Source organism: Xenopus laevis, chromosome 3L (genome assembly GCF_017654675.1).
Source record: "Xenopus laevis strain J_2021 chromosome 3L, Xenopus_laevis_v10.1, whole genome shotgun sequence".
NCBI classification, from domain to species: Eukaryota; Metazoa; Chordata; class Amphibia; order Anura; family Pipidae; genus Xenopus; species Xenopus laevis.
Window position 1 is genome coordinate 33,450,371 of NC_054375.1, and position 26,319 is coordinate 33,476,689.

At 35.0% G+C, this 26,319-nt stretch overlaps 1 protein-coding gene across 18 annotated transcripts in view; it reads left to right on the forward strand.

Moving 5' to 3' along the window:
• Nucleotides 1–26,319, forward strand: part of LOC108710881 (protocadherin gamma-B5) — a 234,383-nt gene that overhangs the window by 96,663 nt on the left and 111,401 nt on the right. The window contains exon 1 of one of the 18 annotated variants that reach the window (XM_041586124.1): nt 3,487–6,040. The exons of 16 other annotated variants lie outside the window; for them this stretch is intronic. In XM_041586124.1, the coding sequence (XP_041442058.1) occupies nt 3,626–6,040 (2,415 nt within the window). In that variant the 5' untranslated portion in view covers nt 3,487–3,625. Of the gene's footprint in view, nt 1–3,486; nt 6,041–9,249; nt 11,811–26,319 lie in introns of those variants that run through there. One more of the 18 variants, XM_041586121.1, reaches the window with a different exon arrangement.

Here is a 26,319-nt window from a genome sequence, read left to right on the forward strand (position 1 = left end):
CTGATTTCTTTTCATATTGACTGTGATGTTTGCTGTCATATCTAAATGCAGAGAATCCAAAACTTCTACATCATTTAGCTCAATGGCCACATATACCCAAATAGATCATAGTTTTATTCCTCAATTTAATACTGGTTCTTTTCCACTGCCATACTCTCACAATGACTATGTAACTATACGATTTCTATACTGTATATGCCAAAGGCAATTGATGTCACATACTGAGTTTCGTCTTTTAAGAAATAATGAAAAATAATGGAACTTATTAATAATGTAAGAAATAATTCTACCTCTTTAAATATAAAAAATGATCTTGAACAGTGCCGATTCTAATGAAGACGCCGCCTGAGGCGGCTCCTTAAATGCCGCCCCTCCCCTTGCAGGAACACTAGTGCAGAGAGCACAATTGCACTCTCTCGCACTAGTAAAGGCAAATTTCCGGTTTCAAAACCAGAAATTTGGCTCATTAAAGTGACAGGAGCCGCTTTTTGCCGCCCCTGGAAACCTAACTGGCGCAGCTCGCCTCATTGGCGGAGCGCACCTGATCTTGAAGTTTAATATGGTCTTGTATCTCCTCATGGACTCTCATATAATAGAGCGTGCATTATGTTTGAAGACTGTTAACTTCAATACTGTTCAATTATTCTTTTGTTGGTTTAAATTAATTTACTTTGTGAGTAGAGATTTATGGAACTATAAAGATGTCAGCACCATTACATAGATAGTCATGAGTGTTGGCTTAATTAATAAATATTTGTTAGAGAGGTGGTTGACTTTTATTCTTTTGTTGTTTTTTATTCTTTGATTTTTACATATTTATTAGCATACTTACCAATTTAATGAATACTCTATTGTATTGGGTACATAATTGTGTGTGTATTTTTTAGTCATTTTCTCTTTGGTTGTTAGATCTAGTTATTTATATGGCTTTATGAGAACAATTGTTGGTTCTAGAGGATGTTTTGGGGTTACTATATTTAGAAAGTTTATATATCCATTATATTTTTTTGCACTGTTTGTACTTATTGCTTGTTTTGTCATCCAACTGGGAGATTAGTATAATCAACATATCTGATACAAAAAATGCTTTTGAATGTAGTCACATATTGTATACTTGAATAGACATGTGTTTGAGATATATATATAGCTATATAATACACAAGAGTCATGAATATCCTTATAAACGTCACCAGTTAAAATCGGAGCTTAATGATGTCATTTCTGTCACATAACTCACTGAAACTTGTGTATTATAATAAAGTACCCCCTGTTGCAAAATATGAGGCTATTGGAAGTTACCTTGGAGTTCCATGGTCAATGGTCATAGAACTCCTCAGTAACTAATAATATCCTTATATTTTACAATAGGTGTACTTCATTCACTATAAAATACACGCCATGAATATGCTATAATTTATATCAATATAATACACAAAAGCCATGAATATCTTGTAAATTATATCCTTATAAACGGTGAGTACTGATGTCATCAGTTATAAACGGTGAGTAGCGTTGTCATTTCTGTCACATGACTCACTGAAACTTGTGTATTAAAATAAATAAAGTACCCCTGTTGCAAAATATGAGGATATTAGAAGTAACATCAGACTTCCATGACCTGTATACTATCACGAGGCCTTAGGCCTCGTCTTTTTATATGGTCTTAAAACTCCTGGGTAACTTATAATATCCTTATAATTCACTGGAGGGGGTACTTTATTCACTATTTATACAATGCTTAATAATGTTATCAGTTCTAATCAATGCTGAGGGATGTAATTTGTGTCACATATCACCTGAAATTTGTACATGAATACATAACATAGCCACCATTGCAAAATGTATGAATATTAGAAGTGACCTTGTAGCTTCATAATCTGTCTAAATAGACTCAGCCTTCAGCTTTGTGCTTTTATATGATCATGCAACTCCTCTGTGACTTATAATATCATTATATTTTATAAAAAGGGTACTTAATTACTTATATACTTTATTGTGTATAATATATATTTTGAAAATAAACCATTTAGCTAATGTACAAACTGAATGTAATCCTGTAATGTATAATTGTACAGTATTGGGGAATTCTGCAACTCCTCTGTGACTTATAATATCATTATATTTTATAAAAAGGGTACTTAATTCCTTATATACTTTATTGTGTATAATATATATTTTGAAAATAAACCATTTAGCTAATGTACAAACTGAATGTAATCCTGTAATGTATAATTGTACAGTATTGGGGAATTCATTTAACATGCATTATCAACGAGATACAAAGGATCCTAGTATCCTTTGTATATATTTTTTATATAGCTATAGACATGATACCTTCATGTCTATAGCATTTATTTACAATAGAATGTTAAATACTTACTGGTAGAGTTTTGGTGGAATGACCATCTTACAGCTCATCATAACAAACACAATACTCAAAAATATGACAAAAGGTGTTTGTTTTAGGTCTTGTCACCTATAGCACCTAGCACCTATCAGCCAGTGGGTAAGTATTACACGTTACCTGTTTGAAAGTAAACAGATTGGTTTCAATGGGTTACTACACCTTTGTAGTTTTTTATTACATTTCTTTTTACATCTTTGTTTCTGGCCTTGGTCAGCAACATTGTACAGTATCGAACTTTATGTGCCACCAATCACGCTATGAGAGCTTCTTCTGATAATTTTTTTTATTATTTTGATTTAAATTTTTAGTACAGGTATGGGATCAGTTATGCCAAAACCCATTATCCAGAAAGCTCCAAATTACGGAAAGACCATCTCCCATAGACTCCATTTTATCCAAATAATCCAATTTTCCTTTTTCTCTGTAATAATAAAACAATACCTTGTAATTGATCCAAACTAAGATATAATTAATCCTCCCTGGAAGCAAAGCCAGCCTGTTGGGTTTATTTAGTATTTCCTAGTATACTTAAGGTATAAAGATCCAAATTACAGAAAGATATGTTATCTGGAAAACCCCAGGCCCCAAGCATTCTGGATAATAAGTTCCATGTCTTTTTGCAGTACAAAGCTGAAGAAACTGTCCCCAGGTTGTCTTTCCTTTTTGAAAAAAAAGAAACCAGCCTGAATACATTTTCAAACATATAGTAGATTGTTCAAACAAATTACTCTTGTTGTATGTTTATAGACCATATGCAGGGTAGGACAATCTTGCTTAGCAAAGGCTGACATAAATACTTGAATGCTGGGATTTGTATGTAGCTTATATGGGATCATCTTTAAACTTCATACTCATTAAACATGTATTTATGCAGCACATTTTAAAGTGAAAAACTAGAATAGTTTATTATCAACAGTTCTAAAATACCTACTCTGTTTTTTTTAAAAAAAAAATATATGACTGCAGTTCCTCAGTTGTGCCTCAGAGCGCCACTGTTCACTAATATTAAGAAATCTTGGAGAACCATTGGTACAACCATACAGTATATTTAATATTGCAGAGGTGCAGAGAGGGATCAGAAAGCGCTTTGCTTTTTCATACAAAGGATACCTCTCAAGGAGATCTCACATGGAAGTGGATTTAGCCTTTTTCTGTCAGTTTTCAACTGGATTATAAATGCAGCAGAAAGCTTAATTTGGAATATTTCTCAAACAAATAATGGCTCAAAGAAAAATCCAGACATGCACAGGATTCAGATGGCAAGTACTGTTTTCATTCCTATTGTCTGGGCTTTGTCATTCAGTCTCTGGGCAACTTTACTACTCTATTTTTGAAGAAATGCAAAAAGGCTCCTTGATTGGAAATTTAGCAAAAGATCTTGGATTAAATATTAAAGAAACTTCCCTTAGAAATCTTCGTATAGTTTCTAAATTGTCAGAGAAATATTTCAGTTTTAATTTAGAAAATGGAAACCTATATGTTGCCAACAGGATAGACAGAGAGTCTCTGTGTGGCACAACAGAGGAATGCTTTCTAACATTTGATACAGTGGTTGAAAATCCCCTAAATGTTTTTCATGTTAAGGTTGACATTAAGGATATAAATGATAATCCTCCAAGATTTGTGCATGAGACAATTGAGTTAGAAATCAGTGAATCCACATTACCAGGAGTGAGATTTTCTTTACAAAATGCAGAAGATCTTGATATAGGAATAAATTCTTTGCAGAGTTATAGACTTAGTGAAAACAAGCATTATGTACTGGAGGAGAAGACCAATACTGACACCAATACAATTCCAGAACTTGTTTTAGAGACACCTTTAGATCGAGAAACAGAAAGCTTCCATGACATAATACTTACAGCTTTTGATGGAGGAAATCCTATGCAAACAGGAACAGTGATAATTAGGGTTACTATTACAGATTTTAATGATAACTTTCCTATATTTGCACAAGAAGTATACAAAATAAGCATAAGCGAAAATATGCCATTGGATTCCACTGTTCTTTGTGTCAGTGCAAATGATAACGATGAAGGCATCAATGCTCAAATTACATACTCTTTCAGTGCAACTTCAAAACAGGCCAGCCGTTCTTTTGTCATCAATGCTATAAGTGGTGAAATCAAAACTAAAGAAAGTATAGATTTTGAAAAGACAAAATATTATGAAATATCTGTACAGGCCAGGGATGGTGGAGGCCTAGTTTCTCATGCCAAGTTATTTATAGAAATTATAGATAAAAATGACAATGTACCAGAAATATCAGTTACATCAGTAACTACCCCAATCTCTGAAGATTCCCCATCTGGCATCGTAGTAGCATTAATTGTAGTACATGATCTAGACTCTGGGGAAAATGGGGAAATGGACTGCCAGATCATAGATTTAGTGCCTTTCAAGTTATTATCAATGTCTGGAAACTTTTATAAAATTGTGATGTCAAGCACCTTGGACCGAGAAAAGAAGTCCTACTATAATCTCACCATTCAAGCTACAGACAAAGGTTCTCCACCTCTGTCCTCTAGAAAAACCATCAGGATTGATGTTTCAGATGTTAACGATAATCCTCCGGCATTCGAAAAATCAACCTATATTGTTTATATACCAGAAAACAATGAGCCAGGAGCATCAATATACAGTATCCAAGCAAGTGATAAAGACACTGAAGAAAATGCTAAACTTGTCTATTCTTTCATTACCAGCAGTAGAGAGGACTCCTCTTTAGCCTCTTACATTTCCATAAACCCAGTAACTGGAGTTATATACGCACAGAGATCATTTGATTATGAAAAGAGCAAAGAATTTCAAATTCAAATCATGGCCAAAGACAGTGGCTATCCTTCTCTAAACAGTAGTGCTATTGTAAGGATATGTGTCATTGATCTGAATGATAATTCTCCAACAATTCTCTACCCATCAGCAGACGTTGGTGGGTCTGCAACATATGAGATGGTTCCTTTCTCCTCTGTACAAGGTTCTCTAGTGACCAAAGTGGTGGCAATAGATGCTGACTCAGGTCACAATGCTTGGCTCTCTTATCATTTTTTGCAAGATTCAGAAGCATCCTATTTTATCATTGATCAATATACAGGAGAAATAAGAACATCTCGAGTTTTCCAAGAAAGAGATGTTTTGAGACATAAAGTTGTGGTGATAATAAAGGATAATGGGACACCTCCTCTCTCGGCCACTGTTACACTGACTCTTGTAGTTGCTGATAATTTTCAGCATGTGCTTCCTGAAATTAGTAACCAACCCATGAAATCAGACTCTCAATCATCCATGAAGACATATTTGGTTATTGCTATAGCATTGATTTCTTTTCTATTTATGTTGACTGTGGTCTTTGCAGCTATATCTAAATACAGAGAATCAAAATCTTCTACATCAATTTGCTCAATGGCCACATATCCCCAAATTGATCCAAGCTATATTCCCCAATTTAACAGTGGAACTTTGCCATTCCCATACTCATATGATGTTTGTGTAACTCTGGATCCAAGTGAAAGGGACTTTGCTGTTCTTAATCCTCATCACAATGTCCCAGTCAAAAATCTAATTGATACTGATGATTCTGGAATTGGAGATGAAAATGAAAAAAATACTTCAAGTGCTGATGCAAATATAAGGGTGAGTTGTTATTTTAATATTCATATTATAGTTTTTGTGATCTTGGGCACTATGGTTTGAATTCATGCTTTTTTTCTGCAAGTGCTAATGAAAGAGTAATTTCCCATTCATACAGCCAGTACTCTCTGGAGCTGTACACTAGAACAATATTGTATCCAGTTGGATAACTATATTATGAGCATGCTATTATTATAGCATTAGAGATTGATGAATAATCAGACATGTTCTGCAAATACTAACCTGGAGGAAGACTGGGAGGAACTTACCACTCACCAGTGGGGCAGCTAGGAGGAACTTACTGGTCCTCTGGACCAGAAAGTGCGGTGGAGAGCCCTTCGCTCTTTATATGTCACCTTTTTAAGGAACAGATGTTATCAGTTACTTGTATTACATCATGCACATTTTACTCTGTCTTGCATGTTGTAAGTAGGATTTAGAGTTGATTCTCATATTTAATGCAAGTGATGTTTTTTTTTCCAATTGTGGTGAGGTTGAGTCATTTATTGACAAGTTTCCGGTATTATGGCTCTCACTAGCTATATTTTACTATGCTATGTGGACCACAAATATTGCAATGAAATTACTTAAAATGTTGTCTTAAAATTTGCACTTGTATGCTCACATTTACTTCTTTTTTTGGGGGGGGGGGGTACACGGGCTCTGATCACAGATCGGTTTCCCTTTTTCCAAATTTCATTCACAGTTTTTGGGTTTTGAAATCCAGTCCATTAATGACTTTAGCATATTAGTGTTTATGTCACACAAAATTATGCAGAACAACTGAATCATTCAATTGCATATAATAAACTTTAGTACCAAAAGCAATCCCAGTCAGGGACAGCAAGGGCCAGCAATATTTTCCTGTATTAAAAGAGGGTAAAAATTAATAGAAAAGGTGTAATAATTACTATTTACAAAATCTCAAATTTCTTTGTTTTTTTTAAACTTCTGAGGCAAAGTGGTGACAGAGTCCAAATGCTTTTTTTCTACACCCTCTGGATCAGCAAGAAGTTAGGTATGGTTTACTTAAGCCGTCTTAAGCCATATGTCTTTTTTAACCTGTAGGATTTATGTATATTTATTAAATTTCTTATTATCAATCTGCAGTCATGTTTCAATACAACCTCTCTCTGTCACATGGGGTTCTCAGCCTTTAACCTGTTAGGATACAGCTGTACTGTAAAGGGTGGTATACTTTACATTTAAGCTTTGGAATTAAATAAACTTGTGTTTGGCTGGTGCTCCAAAATACCAGTCAGACCAGATCCTGGATCAGTGGTTTTATAAATCAGTAATAATAAAGTACTGGTCTAGTGATCCACAACTTTTTGTAACTCAACTCACAATCTTGTGAAGATGTTGTCGGTGCCAAATATGCACTATTGCAAGTGTTGCAAGTGTTGCAATAGGCTACTGCTCAATCTGTAAGCAGCAATCTGTAAGCAGCAACTAGCTAATGTAATTCAAACATAAATTTGCCTGTTTTAGAAAGCAGTGGCCTCATTATATTAAAGGTTAAAGTTATATTATATTATAATTATTTTATAATAAGCAGTGGAATTATTATATTAGAAACTTTAAAATGTGTCAGTGTAGCTATATTTGCTTATGTCAGGTTTATTGTTTAATGTAGCCATGTCATTTTGGTTAAGTTGCATATCAGTATCTACAGTAGTAATAATTAGTCAGACCAACGTTACCTTGAGGTCTATTTAACTAACTATGTGCAGTCTACCTCTCACTGATATGCAGTCAATAAGCAGTATCTTTTAGCAACATCAGTGTATATCTGAGTCTTTAGGGGGAATTTAAGAACTTTATTTTAATTTATAAGCTGCAAAATCACAGCCCATAGCTCTTCCGCTGCAACCATTTGCAATCTTAGCCTAAGGTCAAATTAAAAATCAGACAGCAGGCACAGAGAGTATTGTTGACAGAAACCCTATATGTTCCAAACTCCAAAACACTGCAATGTCATTTTCCATAGTATCCTATCTAGGCAAGTTATTTTTTGACCGATTTGCAATTTTGGTGTGTTAATAAAACAGTAGTGATATGATACATTTAAATGTTATTTAAACATTTGCCAGGATAACACCAGGTCCAAATCATTCTTTATAACCAATAACATACCTATACTGTGTTTTTTACCCATAAAGTGGATCATGGTACCAGAGACGACCCCTTTAGACTACAAGAAAAGAACTTTCATTTGAAGCAACGTAGGGTTTTCTTCACAGTCAGGACAGTGAGGTTGTGGAATGCACTGACGGGTGATGTTGTGATGCTGATTCAGTTAATGCCTTTAAGAATGGCTTGGATGATTTTTTGGACAGACATAATATCAAAGGCTATTGTGATACTAAACTCTATAGTTAGTATAGGTATGGGTATATAGAATTTAATTAAAAGTAGGGAGGGGTGTGTGTATGAATGCTGGGTTTTCATTTGGAGGGGTTGAACTTGATGGACTTTATCTTTTTTCAATCCAATTTAACTATGTAACTAACTATGTAACTATGTTAGTAATAAAAGTTATATTTGCAATATTTATTATTATAAGTATGTGCTTTACCCCTTTAGTTGGGCCTAAAGTCACTTTGGCAGTGAGTGTTTCCAACCTTAAACCTAAAAACATAGATGATATGTCACCAGCAGCATGTTAACTTCTTCGATGAATCTAAATTCTTGTAGGGAAAATTACCATGACATAACAACGTATGTACCATGTATGTAGTATTGTATAGGAAAAGCAATGCTGTGTATTGTTATTTATGCAATATGCAAAATGCAAATAACTGTGGATTATTTCTGTTTAGTACTGCAAAGATAATAATCACATTAAGGATACGTTAAAGTTTATTTTTTTGTTTGTTATAGGGTATAAATGTTCTTTAAATATTAGGATTTCTGTTTATGTATGAGCAGCATATCTCAGTGATAATATATTTTAGTTCAAAAACCTGCATGACTGGGCAACAATACCTACAATAAATAACTAAAGTAAAACTTATGATGCTGGAAGAATTAATTTATAGTACATAGGCATTTTAAAACAAGGTAGTAATTTCAGAAACCCTGCATATATTTCTGCTCACCAAATATATCTGCAGTTCCATAGTTGTACCTCAGAGCGCCGCTGTTCACTAATATTAAAAAACCCAGGAAATCCATGGGTACTTCTACAAGGCAGACACATTACAGATTTTTTACAAGGAGGGATCACATTTTTCAGATTCTCATGCAGTGCAGTGGATATATCTGCTGAAGAAGAAATTTGAGTTTTATATTCTATCTGTTTCCAACTGGAGTACGAATACAGCAAGAAGCTTCATTTGGATTTTCTCATTCTAGAATGGCAATGTGGAATATCCAGCAAAAACAGACATTCAAAGGATTCAGATGGCAAGTAATGCTTTCATTCCTCTTTTCCTGTCTTTATCATTCAGTCTCTGGTCAGCTTCACTACTCCATATTTGAAGAAATGAGAAAAGGATCATCAATAGGAAATTTAGCAAATGATCTTGGATTGAACATTAAGGAGATTTCATTAAGAAACCTTCGCATTGATTCTGGTATTTCGGATAAATATCTCAAAGTGAATTTAGAAAATGGAAACCTGTATGTTGCAGACAGGATAGACAGAGAGGCTCTGTGTGGCACAACAGAGGAATGTTTTTTGTCTTTTGATGCTGTGATAGAGAATCCACTAAATGTTTTTCATGTTAAGGTTGACATTAAGGATATAAATGATAATGCTCCAACATTTGTGCATGAGACAGTTGAGTTAGAAATTAGTGAATCCACATTACCAGGAGTGAGATTTGCTTTACAAAATGCAGAAGATCTTGATGTTGGTGTAAATTCTTTGCAAAGCTATAGACTTAGTGCAAACAAATATTTTGTACTGGGGGAGAAGACAAGTACTGACAGCAGTATAATTCCAGAACTTGTATTGGAAAAGTTCTTAGATCGGGAAACAGAAAACATCCATGAAATAGTCCTCACAGCATTTGATGGAGGAAGTCCTATGCAAACAGGGACAGCATTAATTAGAATTACAGTTACTGATATTAACGATAACTTTCCTATATTTGAACAAGATGTGTACAAGGTGAACATAAATGAAAATATCCCGTTGAATTTCACTGTTCTTCATGTCGGTGCGAATGATAAAGATGAAGGTACCAATTCACAAATCACTTACTCTTTTAGCACTACTTCAAAACATCTCAGCCACTCATTTTCTATTAATTCTTTAAGTGGAGAAATCAAAACTAAAGCAAATTTAGATTTTGAAAAGACCAAAAATTATGAAATATCTGTACAGGCTAGGGATGGTGGTGGACTAGTCTCCCGTGCCAAGGTACTGATACAAATTTTAGATGAAAATGATAATGCTCCAGAGATATCAGTTACATCAATAACAACACCTGTTTCTGAGGACTCTGCACCCGGCACTGTAGTAGCCTTAATAAAAGCCCATGATCTAGATTCTGGAGAAAATGGGGTAGTGGAATGTCAAATAATGGGTTCAGTACCTTTTAAATTATCATTGTCTTCTGGAAACTTTTACAAAATTGTGACAACAAGCACCTTGGACAGAGAAAAAAGATCGAATTATAATATCACCATTCAAGCCAAGGACAAAGGTTCTCCACCACTGACTTTTATGAAAATCATCAGAGTGGATATTTCAGACATAAATGACAATCCACCTGAATTTGAAAAATTGAAGTATGTTGCCTATGTACTAGAAAACAATCAACCAGGCGCTTCAATATACAGTATCCAAGCAATAGATAAAGATGCTGGAGATAATGCTAAGCTTATGTACTTCATTATCAGCGACAACATAGAGGAGGTTCCTGCAAGCTCTTATATTTCTATTAATCCGGTTACCGGAGTTATCTATGCCCAACGATCATTTGATTATGAACGTGAAAGAGAATTTAATATCCTCATCATGGCCAAAGACAATGGGTCTCCTTCTTTAAACAGCAGTACAACTTTAAAAATTTGCATTACTGACCAGAATGATAATTCTCCAAACATTCTCTACCCATCAGCAGATGTTGGAGGTTCTGCAGTATACGAGATGGTTCCTTTCTCCTCTGAACAAGGTTCTTTAGTGACTAAAGTAGTGGCAGTGGATGCTGACTCGGGCCACAATGCTTGGCTCTCTTATCATGTTTTGCAGGACTCTGAAACATCACATTTTATCATTCATCAATATACAGGAGAGGTCAGAACTGCTCGCATTTTCCAAGAAAGAGATGTTTTGAGGCACAGAATTGTGGTGATAGTAAAGGACAATGGAATTCCCTCTCTTTCAGCCACTGTTACATTGACTCTTGTAGTTGCTGATAATTTTCAGCATGTGCTTCCTGAAATTAGTAACCAATCCAGGAAATCAGACTCTCAGTCCAACATGCAAATTTACTTGGTTATTGCCATAGCTCTGATCTCTTTTCTCTTTATGTTGACTGTAATGTCTGCTGTCATATCTAAATACAGAGAATCAAAAACTTCTACACCGTTTAGCTCAATGGCCACATACCCCCAGCTTGATCACAATTTTATTCCTCAATTTAATACTGGTTCTTTGCCACTGCCATACTCTTATGATGTCTGTGTATCTCTGGACCCAAGTGAACATAATTTTGCTCTTCTGAAACCTCATAACAATGTTCCAGTTGAAAGTTTAATTGATGCTGATGATTCGGGGATTGCAAACGAGAGTGTAAAAGAAATTGCTGGCGTCCGACAGGTGAGTTACGATCTTAGTATGTGATTTTATTTAAATGCTTTATTATAATTCTGATTTCTATCGTTTTTATCTTTTTATGATTTGCTTAATAGCAATACAACATAATGTCAACACATGAAAAAACATCTTGAGATGCTGTCAATACAAACAGCATAAAAGTCTTTATATAGTGAATAAAGTACCCCCTCTTGTAAATTATAAGGATATTATAAGTTACTTAGGAGTTTCATGACCATATAAAAACACGAGGCCGAAGGCCGAGTGTTTTTATATGGTCATGGAACTCCGAGGTTTTACAACTGGGGGTACTTTATTTATTATAATACACAAATTTCAGTGAGTCATGTGAAAGAAATGACATCAGAACTCACCGTTTATAACTGATGACATCAGAACTCACCGTTTATAAGGATATAATTTACAAGATATTCATGGCTTTTGTGTATTATAGGGTAATATTGAAGAGGATGCCCACCAGAAAACTTTTGACCATGGGTCTATTATTCAATCTATTTTGCCTCTGTTAGTAGCAGGAGGACCCACTAACACCTGGGCCCCTGGGAGTTTTCTTGGTATCGGAAACTGTTTACATAATACAGTTTGTTAAGTTATCCCTCATTGCCCCATCAGTTATTGTGGTTAACTCTCGCTCTGACACTTCCTGGCATCCCTTGGTATCAACTATTGGTGGCATTGAATTTCTGAAGCAGCAGTGCCCAGAACTTTATTATTTTTTTAAGCAAATGTAGAATCTGATATATTCTCTTCATTTAGCTTTTTTTCTGTGTAAGGTGTTAGGGGTGGAAATTCTTCTGACATACAGAATGTGAGCAGTAACAGGTAAGAGGATGCATCTACCAGTCAGGGCTAAATCACAGATTATACTGTAAGGGAAGTCATGCCCTTCTGACATTGCAAAGCAAAAATTAAACACTGCATGGAGAAATGTGAGATTTGTGGTAAACTTAAACACATATAAATCTAATTAAATGAACTGGAGTTATTTTATGCCAGGAATACATTTCTGCCAGGACATCAAACTATGAATGGGTGGAGCAAGTATTTTGGTAGTACTTTCACTCTGTGTGTTATCCACATGAGTTAAAGAAAATATATCCCATATGCTGAATATATACTACCCCCTGTGCTCACATATCTCACTGTTGAAGAAATCTAATTTTTGGGGCTGTTCTAGAGATTTGTAGTATGTTAAGTAGATTGGATCTGTATGTCTCTCAATTCATTTCTATCAATTACAGTATACCTCGATAAATGTTGAAACATGTATTTGGAATAGTGAAGAAAAGTGTTATGGCAACAAAAGGATGTATGGTTGCTTCTATACAGTCAGCATTGGTCAGAATAGTTTTCTCCAATGCCTTATGATCAACACTTATCTTTTAGCCCTAGTTAAAGTCATTTATTGTTTGCATGGTAACCTATACAGACTTGTTAAAAGCAATTTAGAATTGCCACTTTAACTCTCAATAGATTGGTTGTTATGGGTAACTGACCCTGGGCAAACGTAGTGCCTTTTATAACACAACACCATTTGTATTTACACTGTAGTTTTTTTTGGGCAAAACACTTGAATTTTTAGAGGAAAAAAAACTTGAAATTTTTAAGATTTATTATACCCTGAAGCTGCAAAAAGTAAGAATCTGAAAATCTGCCACCTGTTGAGGTCATGCAGAAGTCAATGGCAGATGTCCCTTTTACAATTTTAAGATATCATGATCTGCACTGGGTTTTGTCCTATAATCTGAAAAATTTGGGGGTGCGATAAACCTGAAAAAAAATGGCGTTTTTGGCATGAAATCCAGGAATTCGTAAAGTTTTAGCTTTCAGTCAATTTTATATTGTCTTTTCCCGACCCAACTTTTTCAAGTTATTTTATTGATAAATAAGATAAAATCATGGATGGGGTTTGGTTGAGCTTGGATTAAAAAAAATGAGATAAATTTTAGTTTTATTAAATAACCCCCTGCATATCCCCCCTTTGGCAGAAATTACATATGAAAAGATTCTGGGTGCACTATTTATGAAGTTGAATATGGCAAATTGATACCAGAATTTACAACAAAAATACAGGTCAATAGACCTGACAGGTCCATTGAAGTGTTTGCAACGAAAGTGTAAGTCAAGTAAGAGTATAAACAAGCATAGTCGGGTAGCTTTTTGTACAAGCTAAAACAAGCAGCTTCAAGGCCAGTTCTCTGCATTTAGAATCAACTGGGGGCTATTTATAAAGTTTGCGCAGCGCATATTTATTTGCAAATGTTTGTATTGCCCATGTTTTTAACTGAATGTTAAAATATTGCACTGTTGTGCCCGTCTTTTCTGGTTTTTGCGAATTCACATTGCGCACTACGTTTTGCAAATGGCTCTTAATTGAGACGGGTGTCTGCCCACTGTCTGAGGTTGTTGTGAACGGAAATAGTGTTGACAGTAATTTAAATTTGCCACCAAAGTCGTGGCGTAACTCAAAAACAGAGTATTCACATAAATATTAGCAAACATAGAAATTGCAATTCTGTTTGATCATAAAGTTCACCACTCTTGTCCAGCTTTATAAATATAGCCATGAGCAGGGCAAATATTTTCACTGTGCGAATCATTCTGGAAAACGCTCCATGTTCCTTTTTAACATTTTTTAACATTGTTATTTTCCCCGTTCCGCCAGGTGTGCATTTTTTTCACTAGGCAACAGAAACTGTTGCTTCATCTGCAATAAAACTGTTTGTTATATAAGGTTAGAAAGGTCTAATAACATACAATAAGTAACAGCGACAAAAATGATATATCGTAGGCATGTTTATGAGCATGAACAGAATTTAAGGTCTCAAATGGGTATGCTGGCTCAACAGGATGGGCTACACTAAAGTCCAAATATGTTGAGATGAATATTATATTATTATGGAATAGCAAAATGTGTGCTCCTCACCCAGATACAACATACAATATTTAATGTCTTAAAGCATCAAATCAGAATATATTATAGTGTTTAAATATTGTCTAAGTTTGACTAAAAGTTATTTACTAAACCTCAAATTTATGGTTCAAAATTCTGGCTTTTTGGGGCAAATACTCAAGTTTTTCATGGAAAAATCTTTTTTTCGAGATTTGTTATACCCCGATGCTGCAAAAAGTCTGAATCTGAAAATCCGCCATCTCAGACCTGTCAAGGTCATGTATAAGTCATTGTGAGATGTCCCTATCCCAATTGGTATTTATCGAGGTTTGCGCTGAGTTTAGGCCAATAATATTTGTTCAGGGTTTTCAGGCAAAAACCCGAAATAATTTCACCAACCAGGAAAAAAATGCTTAAACAATCGCACAATTTTACCGGGTTTTTTCCCGATCCAATTTATTTGAGTTATTTTATTGATAAATAAAGCAAAATCGGGAATGGGAGTTTGGTCCAGCTTTTTTAATTTAAATGATGAGATGTATTTAGATTTTGGTAAATACCCCCCTAAATCTACAGTCTATAGAGAATAGTATGAAAATAACCATGTTGTAAATTAACGGTTAAGATAAACTGTGATGCTATACTTTATTGCTGGCATCAAACACTCTCAAAACAGCAGTACCTACATAGAAAGGATTATAATGAGGACACATGCTTTTCTTAGTATTTGGTTAGTCTATTAGTGTTGATCACTTCCAATACAAAAGTGCCAAATTTCTCTGATACTGTACAAGTTTGACAAAGCTTTTTTCCTCTATTTGGGTTAAATGTGTTGGCAACTCTTGTCATATGGCCTCCCTTATAATTGTAATCCTTGCAACTAAGTATTTAACATCTGCATTTGTACTCATGCCTATGGTAACTTGGTGAAATAAATTTAATTTTAAATATTTCTGTGCAACACTTTTTTTTTTAATAATGTTAATATTAGCAGTACTGTTAAAAAGCTACTTAATATTATTTTTGCCAGATGTTTTACATATACAGTAAATCTGTGATTTTACACTGTGGTATGACTATATGTGTATTTGCATTTCCTTCAACAAATACGGTAACTAAATCCAATATAGCATGAATATTCTTTTATTCAAATGCGGATATCAAATCACTTCTTATTTTTTAAAATGAATACTCTGAAATAAAACATTAATAAGATTTATTTATAACTATAGTCAAGATTACTTTATTTAAATATATTATCTGCAGTTCCACATTTGTGCCTCACAGCGCCGCTGTTCACTAAATATTGAGAAACCTTGAAGCTCCATTGGTACTGCCAGAAAGCAGACATAGTCCAGGTTTGCAAGGAGGAATCACAATCATTTTTGATTCTGGTACAAAGGATTCATTTGCTGGTGGTGATACTGTTAGGACGTGGATTTTACCTGGTTTGCTTCTGTCTCATTGGATTACAAATACAGCAAGAATTTTCTGTTAGGATATTTCTGTGGCAAAGAATGGCTGAAAGGGCTGTCCAGCAAACACAAAGATTTAAAGGATTCAGATGGCAAGTAATGTTTTCATTCCTATGTTCCTGTCTTTATCATTCAGTCTCAGGTCAGATTCATTACTCTATTTTTGAAGAAATGCAAAAAGGCTCAACAGTAGGAAATTTAGCAAATGATCTTGGATTGAATATTAAGGAAATTGCAGCTAGAAAACTCAGAATTGTTTCTCAGCTCTCTGAGAAATATTTCAGTGTTAATCTTGGAAATGGGAATTTGAATGTTGCAGACAGGATAGACAGAGAGGCTTTATGTGGGGCAACTGAGGAATGCTTTCTAACCTTTGATGCTGTGATTGAAAATCCTTTAAATATTTACCATGTTAAGATTGACATTAAGGACATAAATGATAATGCACCAAGATTTGTACAAGAGAAAACTGAGCTAGAAATTAGTGAATACACCTCAACAGGAACAAAATTCCTTTTGCAAAATGCAGAAGATCTGGATTTGGGGATAAATTCTATGTTGGCCTATAAACTCAGTGCAAATAAGCATTTTGTACTAGGGGAGAAAAATGGAAGAACATTTCCAGAACTGATTTTGGAGACAAGTTTAGATCGGGAAACACAAAGCAACCATGAGCTGATATTAACTGCGTCTGATGGCGGAAATCCTGTGCAAACAGGTACAACTCTAATTATGATTACTGTGACTGATTTCAATGACAATTTTCCTGTGTTCACACAGGAAATATACAAAGTTAGCATACCTGAAAACATCCCATTTAACTCTACAATTCTTCATGTCAGAGCAAGTGATAAAGATGAAGGTATTAATGCCTATATCACATACTCTTTTAGCACAACTGCAACTAATGTGCTCCGTATATTTGCTATTAATCCAACAAATGGAGAAATCATAACTAAAGGACTTGTGGATTTTGAGGAAGTAAAGTATTATGATATTTCTGTCCAAGCTCAGGATGGTGGTAGCTTAGCTTCCCATGCCAAAGTCTTAATACAAATTGTAGATGAAAATGACAATGCTCCAGAAATATCAGTTACTTCAATAACTACCCCAATCTCTGAAGATTCTCCAACTGCCACTGTGGTTGCATTGATTAAAGCCCATGATTTGGATTCTGGAGAAAATGGGGAGGTTGATTGTAAAATAATAGGTTTTATGCCTTTTAAATTATTGTCTTCATCAGGAACCTTCTACAAAATCATTACAACAAGCACTTTGGACAGAGAAAAAACTCCTTATTATAATATCACCATTCAGGCTACAGACAAAGGCTCTCCACCACTTTCGTCTTTGAAAACTATTAGACTGGATATTTTAGATATCAACGACAATCCACCTGAATTCGAAAAATCCAATTTTGTTGCCTATGTTACAGAAAATAATCAACCAGGAGCTTCAATATACAGTATCCATGCAAAAGATAAGGACACTGAAGAAAATGGTAAAGTTGTCTACTCCATTACTACAAACAACACTGAGGAGATGCCTTCAATCTCTTATATTTCTATTAACCCTGTAACTGGGGTGATTTATGCATTGCAGCCATTCAATTATGAACAGGATAGAGAATTTCATATCCAAATTATGGCTAAGGACAATGGGGCTCCAGCTCTGAACAGCAGTGCAATGGTAAAGATTTGCATTGTTGACCTGAATGATAATTCACCAACAATTCTCTACCCATCACCAGATGGTGGTAGTTCTTCAGTTTATGAAATGGTTCCTTTCTCCTCTGAACAAGGTTCATTAGTGACCAAAGTGGTGGCAATAGATGCTGACTCAGGCCACAATGCTTGGCTCTCTTATCATTTTTGGCAGGATTCAGAAACATCACATTTTGTCATTGATCAATATACAGGATAGATCAGAACATCTAGAGTTTTTCAAGAAAGAGATGTTTTGAGGCACAAAGTTGTGGTGATAGTGAAAGACAATGGGACACCATCTCTCTCAGCCACTGTTTCACTGACTCTTGTAGTTGCTGACAATTATCAGCATGTGCTTCCTGAAATTAGTAACAAATCTATGAAATCAGACTCTCAATCAAACATGCAAATTTACTTGGTAATCGCCATAGCTCTGATCTCTTTTCTCTTTATGTTGACTGTGATGTTTGCTGTCATATCTAAATACAGAGAATCAAAAACATCTACATCATTTAGCTCAATGGCCACATATCCTCAAATAGATCACAGTTTTATTCCTCAATTTAATACTGGTTCTTTGCCACTGCCATACTCTTATGATGTCTGTGTATCTCTGGACCCAAGTGAACATAACTTTGCTCTTCTTAAACCTCATAACAATGTCCCAATTGACAGTTTAATCGATGCTGATGATTCAGGAATAGGTTTAAAAGAAACTGCTGGCATTGGGCAGGTGAGTTACCATATTTAGCGTGTGACTTTTTAAAAGATGCTTTTTATGTGGCTGATTTTTACATCTATTGTTAATAAAGATTTGCATTCCAGTTATATAGCATTTCTGGATCATAACAAAATACCTCTTGAGCTGTTTTAAAAACATGTAGCACATATGTAGTAGATATATAAAAAAAAACTGGATGTTTATTTTATGTGTATGAGTATGAGATAGCTGCAAAGCCTTGTATGGAACAGTTTGTCAGAACAAAGTAAAATCATATTTCTCCATGAGTTACTGACACTTCCTGGTGTTTTACGTGGCATCATCTTTTTGATAGCATTGAGTTCCTGAAAAAGTCGCCAGAGCTTGATTTGTTATTGTTTTTCATGGAGATATTGCACATTTCTCTATTAGAGAACCCTATCATATAACCCACAACACCAGCTCCTTTTGGTGGCCAGCTGTGTGTGTTATAGTTATAAACGATATTACCTCTAAGGATCTATCCAAATTTCTTCTAAAGCATAAGAATCATACGCACACTTGTTAACTTGTTAAGCACCAATCATTAGTAAAACAACATTAAATATAAGTATAAGTAACATAGTTTATATTGTAACATGGTAGGCCCAGAGATTAAAGTCAGTCTGTAAAGGAAAACTAGTATTATTTCATACACATTGGTTTTGTGATGTTTAATAATGTAATCCATGTAGCTTCATTTCTAAGTAGTAACTGTTTTCTATTGCCTTCTGGAAAGGTGCTTGTAGTTGTTGCAGGTCTATTCAGTGCAGGCTAACAGCATTATGTTTATCCATAAACAAATGTCCTCCAACTGGTATTTGTGTTTTTTAATTATTAGGATGATATTTATAGATAGATATATAAGATACATCTACCAAGCTAGGGGTAAGCATGGATCACAGCCAGTCCAATAAGGAAGCTCTACCCACCTGACATTACAGAGCAAAAAGTAAACTCTATATGGAGAAATGTGAGATAAACTTAAAAACATATAAAAACTAATTGCATAAATTTTTGGCCTTTCAATTTATTAATAGCGATGAGCGAAACTGGCACATTTCTCTATACAATTTTTTTTGGAAAACTACGAAAAAAAAATGAAACTGAAAATTTCACCAAAATGTGTTTCATTTAGTGTGGTATTTATAACATCCTGTTTGTAATACAAATATTTTACTTAGGTCTTCAAAAATATAAGGTTAGGAAAGATCTAATTAAGGGCAATATGAATCATTTAAATCGTGTCTTACTTTTAAACTACAGTTTATTGGGAATTGCATGAAAATAACAATTGTAAATTATCAGTAATGATAAAGATTTAAAATAAAATGAAAATTACAATTTGTTTTTTTCACCAGGCATGGATTAGCGGTGAAATTATGCACTAGCCATCTGTAAAAATTTTTGTGAAACTGTGGCAGGAATTCGCATTGAAAGATTTTGCAAAAAAGTCACCATGACAAAATTGTCACTGAGACAAAAAAGTCACCATAAGAAAAAATGTCAATTGACTTTAAACCATTTAGACAAAAAAGTCACAGAGACAAAAAATTGGGATAAAATTGTCACACACATAAAAAAAATGGTCACGTCAAAAATGGACTTCAAAGCATTTTGCTAATTTTTCTTGCAGTTTCGCAAATGTTTCAGCGAAATAGGACAGATTTACTCATCACTCTTTGTCATGAGAATTTTCTTACACCTTTAACTCTTGCAACTAAGGGGTTATGAATCTTCTTGTCAAAGTAACTTGGTGCACATTTTTATGAACAGTAGAACTTTTTAACTACTGAATATTACTTTTGCTAGATAGTTTACTCATTTTCATATAGTGTAAAGTAAACATATTATAGGCTGTAATATGTAATATTTGCATTTCGTTCAACAAATACAGTGACCAAATCCAAGACAGTTTAAATTTTCTTTCACTTAATTCTTTTCACTAGTAATACTGTATATTACTATGCCATAAATCAATGATTTATAAATGCATGGCTCAGTTTCTTATTAATCAAGATCAATCAATTAATATTAATTAAGATTTATTTATTTTGGCATAGTATGCTGAAAATTGAATTTTGAGTATTATCTGCAGTTCCATTTTTGTGCCTCAGAGCGCCGCTGTTCACCAATATTAAACCTTGGAGATCCATTGGTACTGCCAGAAAGCAGATATTGTGCAGATCTGTAAGAAGGAATCACAATCATTTTAGATTCTGATACAGAGGATTCATGTACTGGTGGTGTCATTAGCAAGGGGATTTTACTTGGTTTGCCTCTATCTGGATTGCAAACACTGTTTGGATATTTCTGATGCAAAGAATGGCTGAGAGGATTGTCCAGCAAACACAAAGATTTAAAGGATTGAGGTGGCAAGTAATGTTTTCATTCCTGTTTTCATGTTTTTCTCATCCAGCCTCAGGTCAGATTCATTACTCCATTTTTGAAGAAATGCAAAAAGGCACAACAATAGGGAATATAGCAAATGATCTTGGATTAAATATTAAGGAAATTTCAGCTAGAAAACTCAGAATTGTCTCACAGCTCTCTGAAACATATTTTAGTGTTAATCTTGGAAATGGAAATTTAAATGTTGCAGACAGGATAGACAGAGAGGCTCTGTGTGGGGCAACAGAGGAATGTTTTCTTACATTTGATGCAGTGGTGGAGAATCCTCTAAATATTTTCCATGTTAGGGTTGACATTAAGGATATAAATGATAATCAACCAAGATTTGTTTACGAGACTGTTGATTTAGAAATTAGTGAATCCACCTCACCTGGGGTACATTTTGTTTTAAGAAAGGCAGACGATTCAGATGTGGGCATGAATTCATTTTTGACCTATAAACTTAGTGCTAATAAACATTTTATTTTGGGAGAGAAAAGAAGCAATGATGGAAGAATATTTCCAGAACTAATTTTGGAGACAAGTTTGGATCGAGAAACACAAAGTAACCATGAACTGATGTTGACAGCATCTGATGGTGGAAATCCTGTTCAAACAGGTGCAACTCTAATTAAGATTACTGTTACTGATATAAATGACAATTTTCCTGTTTTTACACAAGAAGTATACAAAGTTAATATACATGAAAACATCCCAATACATTCTACAGTTCTTCAAGTTAACGCAAGTGATAAAGATGCAGGTATCAACGCACAAGTTAGATACTCTTTTAGCACAACTGCAAACAATGTGCTTCGTATATTTGCTATTGATCCAAATACTGGAGAAATGACAACCAAAGCAAATGTGGATTTTGAGGAGGTAAAGTATTATGATATTTCTATAGAAGCTGAGGATGGTGGTGGCCTAGTTTCCCATTCCAAAGTCTTAATACAAATTATAGATGAAAATGACAATGCTCCACAGATATCTGTTACCTCAATAACAAACCCCATCTCTGAGGATTCTCCAACTGGAACTGCAGTAGCACTAATTAAAGCACATGATCTTGATTCTGGAGAAAATGGGGAGGTGAACTGTGAAATTATAGGTGTAATGCCTTTTACATTAATGTCTTCATCTGGAAACTTCTATAAAATCATTACAACAAGCACTTTGGACAGAGAAAAAACTCCACATTATGATATCACCATTCAGGCTACAGACAAAGGCTCTCCACCACTTTCTTATTTGAAAACTATCAGATTGGATATATTAGATATTAATGACAATCCACCTCAATTTGAAAAATCCAATTATGTTGCCTATGTAATGGAAAATAATCAACCAGGAGCTTCAATATATAGTATCCAAGCAATAGATGAGGACATGGAAGAAAATGGTAAAGTTGTCTATTCTATTGTTACCAAAAACACAGAAGAGTTTTCTTCAATCTCCTATGTTTCTATCAACTCTCTAACAGGAGATATTTATGCATTGCAGTCATTTGATTATGAACAGGACAGAGAATTTCTTATCCAAATCATGTCCAGAGACAATGGATCACCAGCTCTGAACAGCAGTGCAATTGTGAGGATTTGCATTGTTGACCAGAATGATAATTCACCAACCATTCTCTTCCCATCACCAGATGGTGGTTCTACAGCATATGAGATGGTTCCTTTCTCCTCTGAACAAGGATCCTTAGTGACTAAAGTGGTGGCAGTTGATGCTGACTCAGGTCACAATGCTTGGCTCTCTTATCATTTTTTACAAGACTCTGAAACATCACATTTTGGTATTGATCAATATACAGGAGAGATCAGAACATCTCGAGTTTTTCGAGAAAGAGATATTTTGAGACACAAATTTGTGGTGATAGTCAAGGACAATGGGACACCCTCTCTCTCAGCCACTGTTACACTGACTCTTATAGTTGCTGATAATTTTCAGTATGTGCTTCCTGAAATAAGTAACAAATCTACGAAAACAGACTCTCAATCAAACATGCAAATTTACTTAGTAATCGCAATCGCACTGATCTCTTTTCTCTTCATGTTGACTGTGATGTCTGCTGTCATATCTAAATACAGAGAATCAAAAATGTCTACATCATTTAGCTCAATGGCCACATATCCCCAGATTGATCACAGTTTTATTCCTCAATTTAACACTGGTACTTTACCACTGCCATACTCTTATGATGTTTGTGTATCTCTGGACCCAAGTGAACATAACTTTTCTCTTCTTAAACCTCATAACAATGTCCCAGTTGAAAATTTAATTGAAGCTGATGATTCGGGAATTGGAAATGAAAGTGTAAAACAAACTGCTGGCATTGGACAAGTGAGTTAGCATTTTGTACCATGATTTTTTTTAAAATGTTATCTATTTGTTCTAATTTCCACATTTTACTTTTGTTTATGAAGATATGATATACTTTTAAGTTACATAACATTGTGCTGCTAGAAACTAGAAGCACTCCTCATATCTTTATTGGGGAACAAAGTAGATATGTATGTATATTTTAATTTGTATAGCACTCCTTGAGGGCAAAGCACTGTACAGCAAAACAATAAATTAGTAGTAACAAACAAGGGGTCATTGAAATAAAAAGTAACAATAAGTGCATTATTAGAAATACAATTCACATAAATATAAAATATAATTACAATATAGATTAAGTCCTCAGTGTCAAGGAAACAAAAGGCTAGAGGACCCTACCCCATAGGGCTTACAGTCTAAATGGGAGGGTAACATACAGACACAATTCAGAGGGGTATTAAGGTGCTGTAGGTTACAGTTTGTTACACTGTTATATAAGTGCCAGTTCCCAGTTCAGGTGTTATCCAGGTGCTCCCAGAGGTAGTCTTTGAGTTTTGTTTTAAAAACACTGAAGGAGGATTCTCTCCTGAGAGATTCAGGAATGGCATTCCAAATATAAGGAGTCGCAAGAGAGAAAGGTTTGATACGGGAAACAGCAGTAGTAGTGGGGGGTACAACCAAGCGGTTTCCCTGAGAGGAGCGGAGGTTTCAGCCAGAAACAAGAGATGAGATGTAGTTAGGTGCAGAGGAATGAAGGGCTTTGAAGGTTATGAGGAGGAGTTTATAAGTTATTCTTTGTTTTAAAAGAAGCCATAATAAGGACTTCAGCAGCGGAGGGGCCTGTACCCTTTTGGATGAGAGGATGATAATTCTAGCAGCAGTTTTTAATACAGACTGTAAAGGGGAGAGATGGGAGTTAGGGAGGCCAGTTAGTAGAAGGTTAAAGTAATCTAGTCTGGATAGGATGAGAGCATACATGAGCGTCTTGGCAGTAGCAGGTGAAAGGAAGGGACGGATTTTGGCAATTTTCTTGCGTAAGAAAAAGTGACAGGTTTTGACAGTGGTGTTAATATGATCCGAGAAGGATAGAGTCAAAGATTACCCCCAGACAGCGAGCTGAGTTGGCAGGATTAATGAGCATGCCATCAATAGAAATAGTAAATAGGGTAGTAGGTCCAGGCTTAGGTATATGTAAAATATTTTAGGTCATTCATTTTATGTGTATGATTACAGTTTGAGAAGGCTACAATGCTTATCTATATACAGTTTTTGACTACAAAGCAATTGTCACTTGTTACGAGTTACTATCCACATAACTGCTAACATTGGTTGACACTTACTTTACATGGAGAGGTGTAAGATTTTTATAAACTAAAAAACATATAGAACTAATTGCATGGATTTACAATTTATAAAGCTGTAAGAACCCTTAGGAGCATATTTATAAACCTTTGTTTTTATACTGTTTCCTCTTTGCCATTCATTTCAAATGTAATGGTCCTGGATGCACTATTTATAAAAGTGTGTATGCCAAAATAGGCAAAATGATAACAGAATGTACAACAAAGTAGTATATATTAATAGACCTGCCACTGAAGTGTAGGTAAAGAAAGTCAAGCATGTCCAAAATAAGTGAAAACAAGGTGTAGTTGTATGGCTTGTGCTTGTATATTATAGCTTGTTTTACAAAGCGAAGTTTCTAAAAATAACTTACATTTTTTTCTTGTGTTATAGTTTACATTACATTTTACACATTTATAAATATGAATCCCTATTCTATAATTTACTGTCTGGGGCAATTGATTTACATCTGTAGTGGGACCATGGCTTATAAGTATTGGTGTAAAAGCAATATAATAGCATATGTAACAGCAGTCATATTTGAAATCCAACACATGTTAATGGGGTCCCACACTCCATTTTCTAATTATAGTTCCATTGCTTGTGGCTAGTTCAATAAATGGAGCATAAGGTACCAAGCTGGTGGGGTGGTCTGAAGGCCAAATATGTTAAGATGAATGTTTTTCCTTATATTGAAAAACCCTTGATACCTGTTGCCAACATGCCATCATGTGTTGTCCCACACCCCTTCCCCCCCATTGGATGAGTGGGGCCCAACTAATAATGAACCACAAAGGGATGTTTATAGCTAAATATCTTGAAAAATATGCCTTAAAGTTTAAGGACTTCTGTGAATGATACAAATGTTCTGCCTTTTAATGCAGTGATTATATATATATATATATATATATATATATATATATATATATATATATATAGTAACACGGTTATAGTAACATAGTAAGTCAGGTTGAAAAAAAGACACACGCCTATCATCTTTTTTTTAAGTAAACTCCTTCCTGTCTCCAAAATCGGACTAGTCTCTGGATCAAATTGTACTATGCGCTATCTCAGTGCCGGTACTAGGGGTAGGCAGAGTAGGCACATACCTTCTCTGTCGCCTGCCTACCCCTAGTCGGGTCCCCTCTCTCCTCTCTGAACTTTCGGGCGTCAGCTCTCGCATGTGCGCCAGCATCTATTCGGGCATGCGTGCCAGCATCCGTTTGTGCATGCGTGTCAGCGTCCATTCATGCACGCGCACACCAAGTTGTCGATGCGGCCATCCAGGTTGCCTAGGGTGCCTGGCTGGCCTTGCCTGACTCTGAGCTATCTTCCATAACCCTGTATTCCCTCACTTGTTAAATAGCCATCCAACCCGTTCTTAAAGCTATCTAATGTATCAGAGAGAGAGAATTCCACATCTTCACAGTAAATCAGAGAGCACACTTTTATGTTTAAAAGGTTTTCATTTTTATTTCGCAGACACTCCTGCACGTGCAGGAGTGTCTGCAAAATAAAAATGAAAACCTTTTAAACATAAAGGTGTGCTCTCCAGCTATTTTTGATTAACTTGGAATCCTTGCAATCTGGCATGGGGACTGCGGCTCATTGAGAAGCACTG